Genomic DNA, 14127 nt, shown 5'->3' with positions numbered 1-14127 from the left:
ACAGGGAGATCAGCTCAGTGCTTTGTGACCACCTGGAGGGGTGGGATAGGGAGGGTGGGAGTGAGGGAGACGCAAGAGGGAAGAGATATGGGAACATATGTATATGTATAACTGATTCACTTTGTTATAAAGCAGAAACTAACACACCACTGTAAAGCAATTATACTCCAATAAAATGTAAAAAAAGAAAAAAGAAAAATAGCTGGTAAATGACTGGCACACAGTAGGTGTCAAAAAAATGGCAGCTACTCAGGGTGGCTCCATCAGCTCTGTGCCTTTTCCCTTCTGGGTGTTTTAGGGCAGAGGAGCAGCAACTACTGGGCTTCAAAACTGCCTTTCATACTCCTGCACAAGAAAGAGAGGTGCAAGTACACAGATGACGCACAAAGACAGAGGTTCTGATTCAGGTTACATCTGTGAAGTCTGCAGTGACGTGCCAGGCTTCTTCGGGCAGCTGTTGAGAGCAGCTGGGCCCAGGACCCAGAGGGCATTTTCTAAACCAGTTCCCCTGTGAGTGGGATTATCAACAAGTCCGAAGAGCTGCTTCCCGGGAGCTGCAAATCCCTGACACATGTGTGCTGAGACACACTGCAGGTCTCCTCAGCTCTATCAGGCCCTTACGGGGGGGGCTGGGTCACACGCCCTCTCCCTCCTCCTCTCCCTCCCCTCTTCCTACCCCTCACCTCCTTCTGCAGTTTCTCGATGGTCTTGTCAAGGTGCCATCGCTCGTTCTCCATTTCACCCTTCAGTCTCCTTAACTGCTCCTTCTGCTTGGTCTCGTCTTTTAGCTTCTCAGACAACTGCCTCTGCTCCTGGGTGGCCTGACTCAGATTTCTCTGCAGATGGCAGGGAAAGGACAGTGCTATCACCTACCTACCAGGTCAGCCACAGAAACAGGTGGCAGAGGGAGTTTCACAGCCACACCACAAAGCAATCAGACCTGCTACATCAGTGATAACAAAAAGGATCAAAATAAAGCCATCACAGAGACACAAGGACATTGTCGGCTCTGCAATCCAGGGACCAAGACGCAAAGTTGATTTAACCAGAGACATACGCAGGAATGAAGGACAGACGAAGGATGCATTACAGAAATACAGCAAACGGCCAAGGCTGTTGCAGGTGGTGATTCAGGATAGTGTCCAAAAACCTGACAGAACTCATGCTTGAAAACTGAGGTAAAGTTATACATCAGACAAACTTAAACCCATGTGGCAACTGACATCCTGGGACAGATAGCACTGCACCTAATGTTCGAGCATTTTCTCTGCTATGCAGATGATTCTCACAATTAAAATAGCTAAAAATGAATCTGTAAGTAAAAAGAACATTATCCCATGGGCCAAGAGTCCACTTGGGTAGGGGGAGTTATAATCAACAGAATCCATGGGTTGGACTCACACATAGAAGGAAAGGAATTTGGCAATCCACAAGCTGATGAACCTGATGGACAGAAGGTATTAAACGGAAGAAACACTAGTCAGGAAAAGTACAAATGAGTGGTTATTTAGTGAATCAGCACCAAATACTAGTACTTCTTAAAAAATGTACCATCTTGGGTGTGATGTTTCCCCTGGGTTCCTCTGAGGCTCTCATCTCACAACATTATACAGACTGATGTCCTTTACGTAAAAATCATGCAACTCTAAAAAGAAAATCCTAAAATATCTTTGGAAGATTATAGTGGCTTCTTGAAATGGCTGAGTCTTTAAGGCCTTTGGCATAAGGATATCATGAAGGGGCACAGCTCAGAATGGGGGAGCATGACCCAAACAGGAGCTAGATCATAAGAAAAATGGTATCAGGCACTGAGGGCTGAATGTGGGTTAGTACAAGTACTGCTTAGGACCTACTCAGTCTTGTGTCCCTGCAGAGGCTGTATAAGGACAATGGTTATATTTGTACAGTGCTTAACAGTTTACAAGCTGCTGTCACGTGCAGTAACTCAGGCATTTTGAAAACACTCACAAAGCACTTCAGGCACTCCTGATTTGCAAAGCTTTGGAACAGCTCTGCTGGCCAGCCACATGGCCCGGGGCCAAAACGCCACCTGTGGAGGGCTGCGCTCAAAGAAACAGCCGGCAGAGCTGGGCTGCTGAAGTTGATTGCTGCAGGGAACCAATGTCAACAAAAGCAGCTGGGGAAAGAAGGTGGTAAAAGAAAGGTAATCGGGAGTTCAGTGGGGGGCAATTAGCAGGAGTGAGTCTCACTATGGTCCAGCCGGACACACACCAGAGGGAGGGTCAACCCCCGGGACTTGTGTCTGTGGTTGATTTAGTGGTGTTGGGGGCAAAAAGCTGCCCACAGGGTAAGGTAAGCAAGGTATGGTTGGTTCCTTCATGTGGGAGAAAGCTCTCAGGAACATGTACCTCAAAATGTCAATTCTTGAACAAAAGAAATACAGAAGGACATCAACACCTTCCCATAGAACCGCCAGAATCCAGCTCAACCCCTGCCCCTGCAGATCCCCCAGCCTCTCTTTTTCTTTCTTCTGGATCCCAATCCCAGGGGCCCCAGCCCAGCAGACAAGCCAGCCTCGGCTCCATTCAACCTCCACGTGGTGAGTGCACTTCTGTTTCACCCTTGGCTCGGGGAGGGCTCCCCTACCACCCCTCCACACTGGCTCTGCTCTCCTGTGTCACTGGAGACACCCCAGACTCCTCCACTCTGAGCCTGGGGCCTGGCCAACACCCCCTGTCCCAACATACACATTTGCCTAGAATAGTAATTTCGCTAAATTATTTTTAAAACATTTCTTGCATGCTTGCCTCTATTGCAGGGTAGTAAGATCTGTAAAGGCAAGAAATAGATTTCCTATCTCAGTATGCCTCACAGTCCAGATTCACTATTAGGCATATGATAAAAACTCAGTGGTTGAGAATTCACACCTATCCCCAAAAGTGATCTAAAGATTTCTTATATCAGAATCACCGGGCAAGGGTGGTGGACTGCTTACTTAAAATGCAAAATCTAGCCTGCTCTGATGGAATCACAATTTTTCTTAGAGTGGAGCCCACACATTTGCATCTGAAAGTTACTCAGATAATTCTAACATACTCTAAAGTTTAGAAATGCTGTTTAAACAATGCTCTGCCTCTTCAGTGATTCAAGAAATGTGTGGCAATATGTCCATGCTGAGAAAGTATGTCCCAAATTCACACGAAAAGCAGCCAACTTGGCAACTTTGCATTTAGGAGTTAGGTGTGAAATGCTCTATAGCTACAGTGACTGTATTTCCAAGACCAGCCAGACAAGGCCATTGACTAACACTGGGACAAAAATTTGAGGAAAATTTATCAGGTCGGAGAATCCAAAACACAAGGTTGGTGGACGTATAGTGAGTGCCCTTGAGCTTGGGGACCATTATCTCAGTGGATGCAAAGCCTTTCACTATACGGTTGAGCAAGGTCCCGGTATTAACGATAACCAAGTGGCAGGTGAGCCAAAGCGCTTAAAGGAATGAGAGGTTTGATCAGAAGGAAGTCAGTCTCCTCAGAGCCCATGCCACACAAGCATGGGGGCTTTCTTCTTTTCTGGTCTCAATACACAGGGTGGGAGGTGCAGGCATACAGAGGAATATATCATTATCCCTCCCTGAAGGAAAGAACTATGGCTTCCCCATCTGCAGAAGCCATTTCTCAAGGGAATCAGAGATGTCTTTGCCATGAATGCAGTTCAGGTAGATCTACACAGCGGCACAACCCTCAACCAAGTGGTAGGGCTGAAGCAAACCAAGAACGGCATCCCCTTTAAGAACCTCTGCCACTGTCTGACTGAGTCATAATAAATCAGACCTAAGTTCACATGGTCTTCAGCCACTATGTAAAGAAATATATTTATCATCCACGAAGATGCAACAGATTGCTAAAGGCACAAAGATTTTGAGATGTAAAATGCTTATGTGACGGGGAAAAAAACCTGGCTACTCTCTCCTCTTACTCTAAGGGTTAAGCTCCCTTCGGTTGCCAGCTTTGGGAGAAGCATGCAGAAAAAGTTATCGAACTAAAGGAATGACTATCTGGTTCCCAAACTGAGAAAAAGCAAAGTATTTTTGAGTGATGGTGCACTTTTCATAGCACGACTTTTTTTGGTTTTTGTTTGAAGATTTTTTTTTGATGTGGACCATTTTTAAAGTCTTTATTGAATTTGTTACAACATTGCTTCTGTTCTATGTTCTGGTTTTTTGACTGCAAGTCACGTGGGATCTTAGCTCCCTGAATGGGGATCAAACCCACACCCACTGCACTGGAAGGCGAAGTCTTAACCACTGGACCGCCAGGGAAGTCCCTCATAGCACTGCTTTTGAGACCAGATAATTGAGATAATGATGGTGAGACTGTTGGAGCCTCTTAAAATTCTTGCTGGATTATGCTGCCAGTGGCTAGCACAGCCACGCACTGCACGAAGCACCCTCCCCATCTCAGCACCACTGGGAAAACAGGCCTGAACAAAAAGTAACAGGTCAGGGATAATTTCCAAGGCAAGGATGGTGAGCCAGAGATGGGGGGTGGGTGGCGATTACATTAAGATCTTTAGACCTTGAGGCCATCATCTGTTGTCTCCGCTGAATTAGCTTTGAGCTGCAGATTCACAGCGCTGAACCACTTCCTTCTGTGTGAAACTTTCTGGTTTGACCAAAAGATGATAAAGACAGAGCCTGTAATAGCTGCACCCAGTGCCTGGTGTGGACGTGACACAAAGGCGCACACTTTTGCCCCTGAAGAGTACAAATGTTTTTCCTCTCTTTCTGTGCCCAACTAGCTCGGAGATTTAAACCCTGCACTTTGGCTGCTGGGCTGCCCCTCGCCGACCTATCCTTACAGACAAGCAAGTCCTAAGGGAAAACTTTAACAGCCTCCTCTAAGACAACTGCTCAGAAGCACTGGCTTTTACCTCCTCGTAAGCTCGCCTGAGGGATGCTTGATGCTGCTGGTTCTTTAAAACCCCAGAGCAGGTAGAAGGAGGGACACACCTGGATCACGCTGAGGTCACTGTGCAAAGTCTATTTAGAACCTCAGTGCAGACTTTTTTTTTTTTAAAGAATGTACTTCAGGCTTTCTAACCTTCAAATGGGAAAACCTAATTTTCCAGGAACCTGCCTATTTTGAATAGAGATAGCTATCTAGTTTCAAGGAAATGACTTTCTCCTGCTCTTTTTAATAGCCATCTTGGAGGACTGCACTCTGAGGAGTCTATTGGCCCGGAGGAGAAAGGAAATTGGCTTCTGCCACAGAGCTGACTCTACACTGCCTTGGGGACCAATTCTGGCGGCCTTCCTCACACAATTCATATTTTATCTTTGGAAAGTTGTCAGGCTCTTTAATGTCTACAGCAGGATTTCTCAACCTTGGCACTACTGACATTTGGGTAACTCACTGCTATGGGGACTCTCCTGTGCATTGTAGGATGTTTAGCAGCATCCCTGGCCTCCACCCACTAGACGCCAGTAGCATCTCCCCAGTTGTGACAACCATCTCTAGACATGGCCAAATGTCCCCCAGTTAAGAACCACTGGTCTAGATAGATAGTCTGAAGTCCAGGACGGTTATTATTATGAAAGGAGCCGCCTGGAAGGACAGGACCAATGGCGATCTGTACACGTCCCTCTGACTTTCCTTCTCGAACTTCCTCTGTGGGGGATTAAAGACAACAGCCCTCAGAGTTTACCTGAGCGTCTTCCAGCTCACTCTCCAGGGCCCTTCTGACTGACGCTGCTTCTTTTTCTTCTTTTCTTGCATGCACAAGGGCCTCCTCTAATTGCCGAGTTTCTCCCTACAATGAAACACGGGGTCAGTGTACACTCAGATGTGTGCTATGCCTAGGAAGCTAACTTGGTGGCATGAAAGGCATGCAGGGGACATCCACAGACACAGCCAGCAGAGGCTGCAGTCACAGTGCACCTGTCACGGGCCCACGACAGGACACAACAGCCGTACAGATGTGTGTGCCTGTCTGCAGCTCCATACTTAACCAGAGGTGAACATCCCCATCAATCATCTGAGATGATTTTTGGGAAAATACAAATATCCACCCTTAGCACTGGAGCTCCAGAAACAACAGGTGTTGAATGGACTCAAGCACACAGTTTTAAAAAAGCTTTTCAGGTGATACTGATGGACGACCATCTGGGGAAGCTCTGTGAGAATACACCTCCCCTTTACATTTCTCCTGTCCCTTTTTATTGTCAGCTGCCATCTCTCACAGCCGTCAGTACGTGTCTCTTGCTAACAGCCTCCCACTTCTAGAGATCTGGCAAACCAGGTAATTGGTTTGTTAAGACTTGCATGACTTCAGAAACCGTCAACCAACTGTTAAAAAAAGAATAAACAGTCACGAGTGAGAGCGGGCCCGACGGTAGTGTTCAGATGGCCTTTTTGGGTGTTCGGAGGCCTCTGCTCAGTGTCAAAAGGTTGAGCACGTCTGATGTCTGGGCAAACGGGGACTCCCGTGCCTGCACCTGTGCCTCCCACCCTGACTCTGTCAGCCCCGTTCTAGGCCGCTCTAGAAGCCCATCTCCCATTACTGCCATGCAGAGAGGAACAGAAGCGATGGGTTACAGAGAGGAGATGATCACGCTTGCCCTGACCTTTCCTACTCCATTATGATAATAAATCCCTTTCTGCTTCTCCAGTCGCTGTGTTTTTCGTCACATAGGAAAGAAGGATCCGACACTGCCAAGCCTGGGCTCGGGGTCCAGCGAGCCTCACCTGGTACTTCTTGAGCATTTCCTTCGCTTTGGCCTCGTCACCTTGCAGGTCAGCAACCTGCCTCTGAAGCCGAGCGACAGTGCGCTCCAGCTCGTGGATGCTTTCCCGCAGCTTCTCGTTCTCTTCCTGCAGAGCCTTAGCGCGCATCTCAGGCCCGACCTGGGTTTGCTCTGCGGTGCTGCTCCGACTGGCCAGGACCTCGATGTTCTGTTAAAGACACAGAACAGGTGAGCATGGGAAACAGGGTCAAGGCGCAGCTCCCAACTTCGTGGATGGCTGGCATTTACTAAAACCCACTACGTGCCGGGCACCGTGCTAAGCCAGAGATCGGCACAGGACAGCCTGTTACTAAAAATAAAGTGTTACTGGAACACCGCCACGCCCATTCAGGGGCACACTGTTCACAGCCACTTTCGTGCTACAAAAGCTGTGTCAGGACTTGTGGCCAAAGCCTAAAACATTTGTTATCTGGCTCTTTACAGAAAAGTTTTGCCGACCCTTGCCTGTGTCAAGTCCTTGACATGAAATTTCAACCTTTTAACAACTCTAGGAGGTGGATACTATCCTTATCGCCATTTTAAAGACAAAGAAACTGGCGCTTGGGTAGACTGAAGAACTCGTCCAAGTTCAGGTAGGAGAAAATGCATTCGGGCAGATCGAATCCAGAACCTGTTCTTATAACCACTGATGAGTTCGCTTTCCTGACCCCTCACCACGTGCAGGGCCTCTTAGCAGAAGCTCTTGATGAAGGGCAATTTCTGCTTACAGGGTTTTTTTTTTAATGTCTAACACAAAATGGAAATTAAAATTTGCTTGAATTATGGTACAGTTCACGGTGCAAGCTCTAGGTACTACCATCTGAAAATGAGCATGTGCTGCACACAATCCATAACAGAAAGGAATGGGAACAATTACAGGATGATTATTGTTAATTCCAGACGTCACGTAGGCGTTTTATTTTTTGGCTCAGCATATTAAAAGTAATGGTAAGTGGCCTTGTCCAGAATTCCACCTCTCCCAGCAGACCTCTCATCTTCTATTTCTCCACTACTACAAAGATGTGAAAACCAGTAAACCCAGCGCTCACAAAACAGTGCTGCAGATGCCTTCAAGGAAAGCAAGGCCCAGGGAAGGCAAGATCTGGCTTCGAAGGCTACGACACAGCCCACTTGGGAGAGCTATCTGCCGAAATCACTTGCTTGCATAGCCTTTCAGAAAGATCTTTAAATCTTGTAATAGTACAGGAAGCTGTGTTATCCTGAACTTAACCAATCTGAGAGTTTCAGAAACCAGAGCATCTTTTCACAACCCGAATGTTCCATTTAATTCTATGCATCTGGGAAAGCTCATCAGAGTCAAGCTACTGAGTCAGAACAAGGTTGGCGGGCATTGCTAGGAGAACACTATGGTACCCAACAGCTGGGATTTCTCTATTACTATCTGGACATATCATCTTCTACCGAAACCAGCAAGATGACTGAGGAGAAATAAAGTGTGGTTGAAAACCTGAGGAGGGATCTAAAGAATCCAGCAACTGGTCAGACCAGGGAAAGCAAGAGAAAAGTCCAGATTGTCCGTTCCTGCCCTAACTTTCCCATTAAGAGATAAGAGACTACAAAGCTACAGTTATCAAGTGGTACTCAAATAAGGATACACACGTAGTTCAATGGCATAGAACTGGGCGTCTAAAAATAAACCCAATATTTACAGTCAATTAATTCTCAACAAGGGAGCCAAGATAATTCAAGGGGGAAAGGAACAGTCTTCAACAAAATGGTTCTGGGACTACTGGATATCCAAATGCAAAAGAATGAAATTAGATCCTTTCTTTGTACCACACGCAAAAATTAACTCAAAATGGATCATAGACCTAAATGTAAGATCTACAACTATAAATCTCTTCTAAAAGAAAACACTGGAGCAAATATCGTGAGCTTGAGTTATGCAAGGCTTCTTAGATACAATACCAAAAGCATAAGTGACAAAAGAAAAAATAGATAAATTAGACTTCATCAAAATCGAAAACTTCTGTGCCAACAAGGTGAAAAGACAACCCAAAGAATGAGAGAAAATATTTACAAATCATATATCTCATAAAGGACCCATATCTAGAATATACAAAGAATTCTTCAACTCAATAATAAAAAGATAACCCAGTTTTTTTTAATGGGCAAAGGATCTGAATAGACATCTTTCAAAGAAGATACACAAAAGTCCAACAAGCACATGAGAAGATGCTCAACATCATTAGTTATTAGGGAAATGCAAATCAAAACCATAACAAGCCACTTCACACCCACTAGGACGGCTATAATCAAAAAGACAGATAATAGTGTTGGGGAGGATGTAGAGAAATCAGAACCCTCACACACCGCCGGTGAGAATGCAAAATGGTGCAGCCACTTTGGAAAACATTTTGAAAGTTCCTCAAAAGTTTAAACAGAGTTATCATAAGACCCAGGAATTCCACTCCTAAGTATGTACCTAAGAGAAATGAAAACATATGGCCACACAAAAACTTGTGCAAAAACTCCACAGCAGTATTATTCAAGGTAGCCAAAAAGTGGAAACAACCCAAATGCTCATCAACTGGTGAACGGGTAAACAAAACGTGGTCTGTCCATACAATGGACTATTATTTGGCCCTAAAAAGGAATGAAGTACTGATACATGCTACAACATGGATGAAGCTTGAAAACATTATGCTAAGTAAAAGAAGTCATTCATAAAAGGCCACATATTGACATTTATATAAAATGTCTACAATAGGCAAATATATAGAGATGGAAAATAGATTCGTGGTTGCGTAGGGCTGAGGGGAATGAGAAGTTGGGAGATGACAGCTAAAGGGTTCAGGGTTTGGCATTAAAATATACACACTACTATATACAAAACAGATAACCAACAAGGACCTACTGTAAAGTACAGGGAACTATACCCAATCTCTCTTAACAACCTATAATGGAAAAGAATCTGGAAAAGAATATAACTGAATCACTGTGCTGTATACCTGAAACTAACACAACATTGTAAATCAACTATTTCAACAAAAATTTTTAAAAAGTCATGATGTGATACATAAAAAGTTAAATAGTATGAAGAGTATGATCCTGTTTTATAAATAAACATTGATATATATATATATAATTATATACATAATTTGTAAAAAAAAAAAGTACAGGGTTTCTTTTTGAGGTGATGAAAATGTTCTAAAATTAACTGTAGCGATGGTTGAAGAACTCTGTGAACATACTAAAAACCACTGGTTTTGCACTTTAAATAGTTGAATTGTATGTTAAGTATCTCAATACAGCTGATTTTTAAAAGAGGAACAAAGGAAACCCAGAGGCTGAGTCGGACGGAGGGGATGGAGGAGCTGAGGTCCACCGGGGTACTGGTGAGAACAAGAGACTAAAGACATTTGCCTAAATCTTCTGGTAAAGTGAAGAACACTTCCACGTGCAGTCAGTGATCTTTCATTCACCCAGAAATCTCAGGAAGAGCAAGGATACTGAAAACCAGATCTGGTTTAAGCTGGATTTGGGCCTACCTGGCACCCTGACATGCTAGATAAAGGACGCTGTGCTGTGTTTTGATGTTTAGAACTTGGTATTTTCTCTGTTTGGAAGTTGCAGGGCACATTCTGAGTCCATCTGTCTTAGGAGGATGGATCAGGCAGGTTATCACTCAGCTGCCAGTGGCAGGGTCTGCTCCAATCCCAGCTCTCAATTTCACGGGCTGAGTGTGCCTCTATGGGAGCTTGTATGTGTTGAGACACTTAGTCCTGTTTTGACTATTTGTAAAACGATAATACGTTTTGCTCTATGTCTTCATAGTGTGGTAAACCACATTATGTTTACAAATAAATTTAACTTAAGCCTCCATTGGCAAACCTTTCCAGAGCGGCTCCCCTGTTCCCGTCACCACCACATCCCACGTCCCCAGTCTACTATGTCAGGTAAAGCCCATAGGATAACCTTGCTCTTCCTGAAACCGTACCTAACTCACTTGCAGCAGTGCTGGAACCTAAAAGAATAAAAATCACATCCCTTTGTTCAAGGCAAGTTCTTCTCCATGACTTGCCAGCAAAGAAAACTGGTCTAGCGGGACTCCAAAACTCTTCCAGCTCTGAACTTTGAACTATGCACCACCTTTTCCAAATGCTTAAGTTTGTATCTCATGACTGTGGCAAAAGCAGGAGAACTCTAGGAGGACCAGAGCTGGTAAAGATCTACTCTGACAGGTCACTGGGGACAAACACCGCTGCCCTCACTTAATTAATTGCTGGTACTTCATTTCTGTGATGTTTTGATCTTAAGTGCTGTACGTCACAGCAAGACTAGGGAGGATGTTCCATCATAAATAAAAACCAAAGGGCACACAGTTTCTAACGATTCATTTAGCCAGATCATACCCCCTATGTAATATCTATTTGTAAAAAAGATCACATGGATGTGTCTTTTAATATCTTACCTATTATTCATTCATACAATCAGTCAGAAATAGTTAACAAAGATCAATTCCAAATTCCACTCCAAAAGGTCGGAAACACTGCCCTAGGTCATCACCACAAAGGCAAAAGTAGCAGATGTGCTACATTCTCTTGTTTTTCAAGATTGGACCATCCCTTAAAATTGCCCTGAGATCATTTCTTCACCTGTATTTACTTGGTTACACAGGAAACTGGTAACACTGGCTGGCTGTGAAGAAGGGAATTGGGGCTATGGAAAGAAGCAGAGAGAGGTATTCCATTGCAAACCCTCTTGTGAGGATTTAAATGGTGAACTATGAAATTCAAGAAGTATTAAAAATGTTTAAATAAATATACATTTTTGTTGAAAAGACTGACTACCAAGGGGCACAGGCACTTGGAAGACAACCATCTCCCCTACCTAGTTCTCACCTCCTCCGGGCTCCAGAAACCCTTCCCCAGCATATTCACGGATACCTCTGGGCCATGAAAGATAGCAGAGCGGGAGCCGGGGAGCAGCTGTACAAACAGAGCAGAGCACCAACTCTCCCACGCTGGTTTACATAGTTAAGACATTCCTTTTCACCACATATAGCTGGGAGGGTGGAAAAGGCCCAGATGGCCCGGGACTTGCACTTACATGAGTGCTTCTCCAAATTTTCCACCCAAGCAACCTTAAAGGCAGAGAAGTCCAATGCGGGGTGGTTAGAGACACGCAAGTGACCTCAAAGAACTGCTTCCAAGGCTTGGGTTTCTCCATCAAAAACGCATGTACGCTTTGCAGTCGACACTTATAACTTTCATTCCACCCCATGTCTCTTTTTATATCCAGACACTGTCCTTGGTGTTCCAGGAAGATGGGCCATTTCTACCCTGTAGCTTTGGCAAGCACTCTCCTCCCCACACACCCAGCACATGTACACATTATCTCAGCCTGGACAAAAGACATAAATCACCTCAAGAATGGAATTCTCAGTTTTAATTCTAAAAATGTGCATCCAGGAGTGTAGAGGAAGGAGCAGAGGAGGCTGCAGTTAATCTACCAGATTAGACTCAGATCCAGGCTGTGCCTCTTTCTGGGCCCTTTCACTGGGCCTGGCCTCATAGAGCCTTGGTTTGCTCATTTGTAAAAGAGGGAAGAAGTTACCTACCCACCCCACTGTAAATACCTAGTTAAACGAGGCCATGACTCTCGTGGCTGATATTGCTATTAATGACCAAGCCAAGGAAACCCAGGCGTATTTCTCACAAGGTCAGGACTTTGCCCGACTTACCTACTACGGTCCTAAATCCTCAAACCTGGCTTTAGACTATAAGTTGCCCATTTTTACCAGCTCAATATCAAGCCTAGGTTTCTCAAAAGAGAGAAACAAGATCTTTAACAGTCTTTCCAGGGCAACCGTACTGTCCAAATTACATGACCCCTTATTTTAAGGGCAAGTCACGTTTCTTGGTTGGCTAATTCATTAAAAATTCAGCCTCATTTCCCAATCAAGGATGGTCTGGCAAACTGATGGCAACTAAGAAAATTCTTCCAAAACAGACAAACAGCATGTTTCAACGTGCTGAATTGCTAAATTTCCACTACTTCTGAAATAGTTGACTTTTAACCATATGCTCCAATTACTGATATAAAAGGGGGGTTGGAGGAGGAATACATAATTGTTATCACAAAAGAAAAAGCAAAACCCCAGTCTTTGCCTGGTACCACCATTCACTGCAAATAATGACTTGCTTACAAGCTGGCACATTTTCATTCGTTAACGTCCACACTTAGAAATGTTCACACTGTCGCCTGGGGCCAGGGTAAACTTTTATCCATGACAAGCACAAAACTCCCCAACAGCGCCACAAATGGCCACGTCTAGGTGTTTTTCCTCACCCAAAGGTACTGATGCACTTCCCCTGAGCACAGAGCACACACCTCGGACAGGCTCACTCCTGACGGATGAAAAGTAACCGCACAGGACGAGGCCCTCCTGGCTTGTCCTAATGCAGACCCAACACATAAGACATCAGGCTTTACTAATTAACAGGGCCTCTTTCCACAGCCAGTTTTTGTTTCTTTTCTGTCTCGCTTTTTTGCTGAGTGAGGGAAAACAGCTGAGGCGTGGAGGCCAGGAGGCCAGAGAATGGAATGCTGGCTCGTTGGTTCCATGTCACCAGCTACTCCCACCCTCCAGCGAGTGAGGCTGCAGGAGCTCAGCTGATGGGTGCCCGAAGGGTCCCCGACGCCAGGTCATCTGCTGGGAGGTCACCACCTTTCCACAGCATGGCTGTGGACATCACTTTCTTGCCCACAGTGAGGACCGGGGTCACAAATGATGAGCCCCTTTCTCACTCTGAATGTGTGGAGAACCAGGTCCCCTGTATTACGGTTTCAGCTTACCCCTTACTTGAGCAACAGTAAACTATGGAGGAAAAGAAATAGCATCTATTTTAGTCATAAACTGCTCTTTCCCTAGTTACCTAGGAGTTTCACTGGCATGAGGCCTCTGAGCCAGGACTTCTTACATTTTAATGAGCACAGGATTCACCTGGGGATCTCTTAAATGCTCATTCTGACTCAGGAAGAACAAAGGCCGGGGCTCTGTAGTTCTAACAAGCTCCCAGGTGGTGCCAGTGACGCCGGTCTGTGGGTCCCACTGTGAGGACTGAGGTCCAGACTGAGGAGAGGCTGCTCCGACCTCAGGGCCCTCCCGCAGACATTCATTCACAGCTCAGGTCCCCACTCTCCAAGTCCCCTTATGCTTTTTGACATGACTCCAGTGCCTGGGATGGGGTGTCAGGCAGCTTGGGTGCCACTGCAGGCTGTGTAGTCAGCTCACACTATGACCTATGCAAACCCGTGACCCCTCTGAACTCAATTCACATCCTTAAAGAAAGCGTAATAGGTATTACTTGCTCTAAATGGGTCAGAAACCGCCACCACCCCAAGAGACATATGAG

General features: G+C 45.2%; 1 protein-coding gene across 3 annotated transcripts in view; it reads right to left on the bottom strand.

Annotated features, from left to right (window-relative positions):
* The window catches only part of CGNL1 (cingulin like 1), a 154132-nt gene that overhangs the window by 25394 nt on the left and 114611 nt on the right, over window positions 1–14127 (bottom strand). For all 3 annotated transcript variants that reach the window (XM_029239141.1, XM_029239138.1, XM_029239137.1), the window contains exons 9-11: window positions 6708–6914; window positions 5668–5772; window positions 684–836 (exon numbers count right to left, since the gene is read on the bottom strand). In XM_029239141.1, coding sequence (XP_029094974.1) covers window positions 684–836; window positions 5668–5772; window positions 6708–6914 — 465 coding nt within the window. The remainder of the gene's footprint in view (window positions 1–683; window positions 837–5667; window positions 5773–6707; window positions 6915–14127) is intronic.

This window comes from Monodon monoceros, unplaced genomic scaffold (assembly GCF_005190385.1).
Source record: "Monodon monoceros isolate NGI ecotype Baffin Bay Population unplaced genomic scaffold, NGI_Narwhal_1 Super_Scaffold_21, whole genome shotgun sequence".
Classification (NCBI taxonomy): Eukaryota; Metazoa; Chordata; class Mammalia; order Artiodactyla; family Monodontidae; genus Monodon; species Monodon monoceros.
This window is presented reverse-complemented; position numbering and strand designations above follow the sequence as displayed.